Consider the following 4,787-nt stretch of genomic DNA (forward strand, 5'->3'; position numbering starts at 1 on the left):
TTCCAGTAAAAACCACTAGAGGCAGAGCTTGATGGTCCGAGGCCAAATGCAAAACATCTGCACCAAAGGCCCCACCCCCATCTGGTGTCATGTATAGCTCTGCTGTCACCTTATATGCCCCACTTTGGCACTAGAGCCCAGGTATAACGAAAACCTATGTACCCCTATGGCTATGCCAATGATAAGTATATATTATTATACTGATGTTCATATGGTTCCAGAATATTCTAGTATAGGTTTATCAAATGTGAAGCCTTACTATAAACCCACTAAAATACTATTGTGATGTCACTGCAGTAAACAATATGGCGCTGGCACAGATCAGTCACTCGTCAGCTGGATGTGACACGTGAGTACTGGATGCCTTGAAGTCACTAGAAAAAAATATATTATAGAATTACATTATCGGCAATTCTCTAATATGAAGTTATTATTGGTAACATTTCCTTTATAACCAGGAGGGATCCTATAATAACCTGCAGAACTATGAGGAATATCAGGCGGCATATACAGCAGTCTGCATTCTGCAATTTAAGGACCCCAGGGGCTATGATATATATGTCTTTATATAATGTCACCCTATTGGCCACAACCTGTATATAGTGAATAGATGGAAGGAACAGGCCACGGACAATGGATCCTATTCCCCTGAAGAAAAAATCTCATCATCACATTTCTCTGTTTTCTCAGGTTCGCAAGCTGAAGTAATTTTGTGACGAAACGTCATGCGATTCATAACTTTTTACTATCTGCGGCTGCAGATAGTAATTCTTCTATGTGGAGCGGAGGTAGTGACATCTTGCCTCAACTGCTTCACTACTCCAGCAGACAGAGCCAGTATCTGCCACTATCCTGTCTCGCTGAAGAAGATGGAGGCCGTAGACTGTCTCCAGAGGCTTCACAGGGGTTTTGAGCCCCTGACTGACACCGTGATAGGTAACTATTATCTGCTTCTATTTCTCATCACTCCTTCATCTTATACATAGAACATGTCATCTCAGTATTAAGCTATTGTCCTGCTAGACTGAAGCGTCACTTGTAGCATTAACAGCAGTCAGAGCAGGAAATCTCTTGTACATAATATTCACTCAGGAACCCCATGTCCATCATAGATCACTTCATACAAAGTCGGCAGGACCCGGCATTAATCTCATGTGTCTTCTCTTTACAGCCTTTTCCCAGATACAAAAGATCAGATCGTATCTGAAGGGCTTCGAAAAAGAAGTCAGCAAAATCAGCGAATTATGTAAGTTCATTAAGTCTCAAATTTTTCTCGAATTTCTTTCAAATCGTCAAAATTCAATGTCTATCTCTTTAATTTTTCTCTAATTCCTTCTAGACTTTCCGCCATCTTGGGTGGAACAATTTGAAATTAAAATTGCTGAATTTGTTAATGGCGTAAAAGACCGTGCCGCAAGTAAGTAGCTAAAGATCCTCAGATACAGACAGTACATGTGTTTTATATATTCTCCATCATCTCCTGTCTGTTTCCCCCTCCCCCACACAACATAATTCAGCCTTAACCATATCTATTCCTTCCATTAGGTCATACAGCGGCAGAATGCAAACCTCCATGTGGTGAGTAATGTCATTAGACATGATGATACGTGTGACCTCCGTTATATACATGGGGGGGTCTTCATTTACATCAGACATGTGACCCCCCTCTCTCTCTGTGTTTTTTCCCCAGGCCTTCAGAAAGAGGCCCGAGTTTTTAAATGCAGCCGATGTGCCGAGGAGGATTGCCAACTCCCCGTGACCTGTCCCAGTAAGTTTCTATCATCAATTTATAAATCTTATGTAAAACTATTAGTTTAGAGTTGTGTTAGACCATTGTTTCCCTTCTCTGTCTTTTCAGTTGAGGAAATGCATGTGATAGAGCTGGAAAAGACCATCATCCACTGCGGGGCGTCCTTTCCCCTTCCGGACTATGCAACAGTCGTCTGGAAGTACGCCAAAAACGTAAGTATTCAGGTTACATTTATAACCATTATATTACAGTACAAAGGCAAACCTGTAACCCCCCCTCGTTCCTACTCCACATATGAGGAATGTCTTCTCTGATGTCATCAACGTTTTCATTTATAGATGAAGGCGACTGATTTAGGTTTTTTCAAAGACATCTATAGTGGGGAAGACCTATTTGTGATGATTGATCCTACACGAGCCAGCCACACAGGGACTTATGCCTGCGAGGTCACGGATGAGGATGATGACATCATACTCCGCAAATTCTACTATCTAGATGGTAAGACTTCTGAAAGTTTAAAGTCTCTCAAATATTTTATTTTCTAGAATATTCTGATCTGTCACTTAAATGTGTATATACTAGATCAGCGACTCCTCCTGCCTCTGCACTGCTCTTACAGTAAAGATTCTTTCTGATAATCTATGTCTGTCTATGATCTAGTGCTGCTTATATAAAAAACGACATTCTCATTATTTACTTCTATTTCTCTACTGTATTTCAGTGACACCGACTGATACAAGGGAAGCCTCCGAAGTAGAGCGATACTTCCATCATGCTCTGGAATCAACAAAAATACCAGCTGAGGAGGAGGAGGAAATTATTAAACATATTCCCTCCACCCTGGAGAAAATCCAAACATTCTTCCAGAGCTACATCCTCTATGCCATCTATGCCGGAGTCTGCTGCCTGATAGTGACATTATTGGTTGGAGCCCTGTGGCATTATGCCCTCAGTGTGGACTAAAAAAAATAAATACAAAAACATCAAGAACCGTCGTCCCATCAGTGCATTATCTTATGGAGTCAAAAACATCTGGAGTCAACAACATCAGACTCTCAAGAAACATCATGGGTATTCCTCAATCCTGGACACGAACCCTATCATCAAAGCAGCGCACCCATAAGAGACCGTGAATAATGTTCAGGATGAAGATAAGGAGGTCACCACCTAATTAAATCTAACCTGCAGCAAAACCATTGCTGCCGAAGCACAGTGGGAACCCCTCGAACCTGGACAAGACCTTTATCACCGGTCAAAGCTGCGCACTCTGAAGGGACATAGAAATGTTCAGGAAAGTGAGGAGAAGAACAACACCCAAGTACCAAAACCTGCAGCATAATATCCATGCAGGATTATTACCTCAACCTAACCCAAACCCTATCCCTCCAAAAAAAAAAAAAAAATGTTAAAGAGGCAAAGTGGGAGCCCCTCAAGTCTGGACAAGACCCTTATCATTGGTCATTGTTGAGTGCCCCAAAGTGACCCGGAAATAATATTCAGGAACAAGAGGAGGAAAACACCCATTTACATCTAACCTGCAGCAGAACCAACACTGCAGGGTCACAGTGGGAACCCTCAGGCCTGGATATGACCTTTATCACCGGTCATAGGCGGCGCACCAAGATGTTCAGAAAAAAGAGGAGGACACCACCATATCACCCCTTACCTGCAGCATTATATCTCTGCAGGATTATTACCTAACTCTATTCTTATCCTAATATCTATAAAACAAAAATGAAAAAACTTAAATTGTGTTTTATTAAATAGCAACTTAAAGAGGTTCCCCAGCTTTATGTACACAGTCGAGTCCCATTGGGTTCAAGTCTGGTGAATTAGGGGGACAGGGAAGTACTTGGGAGCAGAGGCATAGCTAGGTGTTTAGCACAGGGGTGGGGGAAAACACATCTGAGTGGGCCTCAACCCAGTTGGCCCCCCCAACACATGTAACACGCAGGATCGAGCTGTTACCGATCACATGGCTTCGTTCACATCTGCATCAGGATTCCGATCATGGGTTCCATCAGATATTTCCGTCGGGGGAACCCATGAACAGAACTCCGAACGGAAACCAGACAGAAACCATAGCTTTCCGTTTGCATTACCATTGATTTCAATAGTAATGCTTTCATTGCTAATGGTCTCCGTTTTTCTGCATTTCATAAGGTTTCCATTTTTTCAGCGGAATCAATAGCATAGTCGATTGAAATCAATTTAATGCAAACGGAAAGCTATGGTTTCCTTTCGGTTTCCATTCATGGGTTCCCCTCACGGAAATATCTGACGGAACCCATGGAACCCTGACGCAGATCTGAACAAAGCCTAAATTCATAACTGAGACGTGATCTTGATGTATTCAGGTCAAAGCCTACTTATAGCTGCTTTATATATAGGAAACATATAATAAAAACGAATACATATATATATATAAACTAGAATTGGATTTGCATAGATTTTTTTTCGTACCATTAAGTTAAAAACCTGGTTCGCAGAACAAAACCATGAGCCTAGAGTTGAATTGCCTAGAGAATTAAGACTTAGTGATTTTGACTTCTCCTTGAAAAGCGATTTTGTCCCCTTTGGTAATGTGTTAGCCATTGAAACCTTTATGACAGCCGTTAAGCTAGACGTTAATAGCCTGAGGGAGAATTCTAAAACAACCAAATTCAAACACCTTTGAAGTCCTCAAGAGATTTATTCAGGTCTCTTTTTATAAATTAAACAGAGATAAGTCCTAAATCCTCCCCCTGAATATACCTCCCACTGACTTGCAGTTTTTGAAACAACGATATCTCCTGGATTGGCAATCAGGGGAGATATCCTATCTAGGGATTAAACTAACATTCCCGTCCACTAAAACCTATGAGCGCAATTTCCCTCCTATCCTTGATATTCTAAGGAAGGACATTACACATTTCTCCAAAATGATGATTCTCCAAAAACTTTTATACCTGTTTCGGACTCTACCAATTCACTTGCCCAACTCTTTTTTTTTCGGCTGGCCATAAGATATTAATGAACTTTGTGTGGAACAATAAAC

At 41.3% G+C, this 4,787-nt stretch overlaps 1 protein-coding gene across 1 annotated transcript; it reads left to right on the forward strand.

Annotated features, from left to right (window-relative positions):
* The first annotated feature begins 443 nt into the window (after positions 1-443).
* LOC142728379 (sperm acrosome membrane-associated protein 6-like) lies at positions 444-3,531 on the forward strand. The gene is made up of 8 exons (XM_075849101.1): positions 444-936; positions 1,172-1,246; positions 1,340-1,417; positions 1,546-1,578; positions 1,691-1,768; positions 1,859-1,962; positions 2,089-2,248; positions 2,472-3,531. The coding sequence occupies exons 1-8, from the start codon at positions 726-728 to the stop codon at positions 2,711-2,713; spliced, it is 981 nt and encodes a 326-aa protein (XP_075705216.1). The 5' UTR covers positions 444-725; the 3' UTR covers positions 2,714-3,531.
* Positions 3,532-4,787: the final 1,256 nt, after the last annotated feature.

This window comes from Rhinoderma darwinii, chromosome 1 (genome assembly GCF_050947455.1).
Source record: "Rhinoderma darwinii isolate aRhiDar2 chromosome 1, aRhiDar2.hap1, whole genome shotgun sequence".
Lineage (NCBI taxonomy): Eukaryota > Metazoa > Chordata > Amphibia > Anura > Rhinodermatidae > Rhinoderma > Rhinoderma darwinii.

What these genes read in the sequence shown, in the direction of transcription:
- LOC142728379 (XM_075849101.1), top strand. Translation starts at nt 726, where the DNA reads ATGCGATTCATAACTTTTTACTATCTGCGGCTGCAGATAGTAATTCTT. An exon ending in CAGCAAAATCAGCGAATTAT is followed by an intron (nt 1,247 to 1,339) that starts GTAAGTTCATTA and finishes AATTCCTTCTAG; the next exon opens with ACTTTCCGCCATCTTGGGTG. An exon ending in AGAATGCAAACCTCCATGTG is followed by an intron (nt 1,579 to 1,690) that starts GTGAGTAATGTC and finishes TTTTTTCCCCAG; the next exon opens with GCCTTCAGAAAGAGGCCCGA.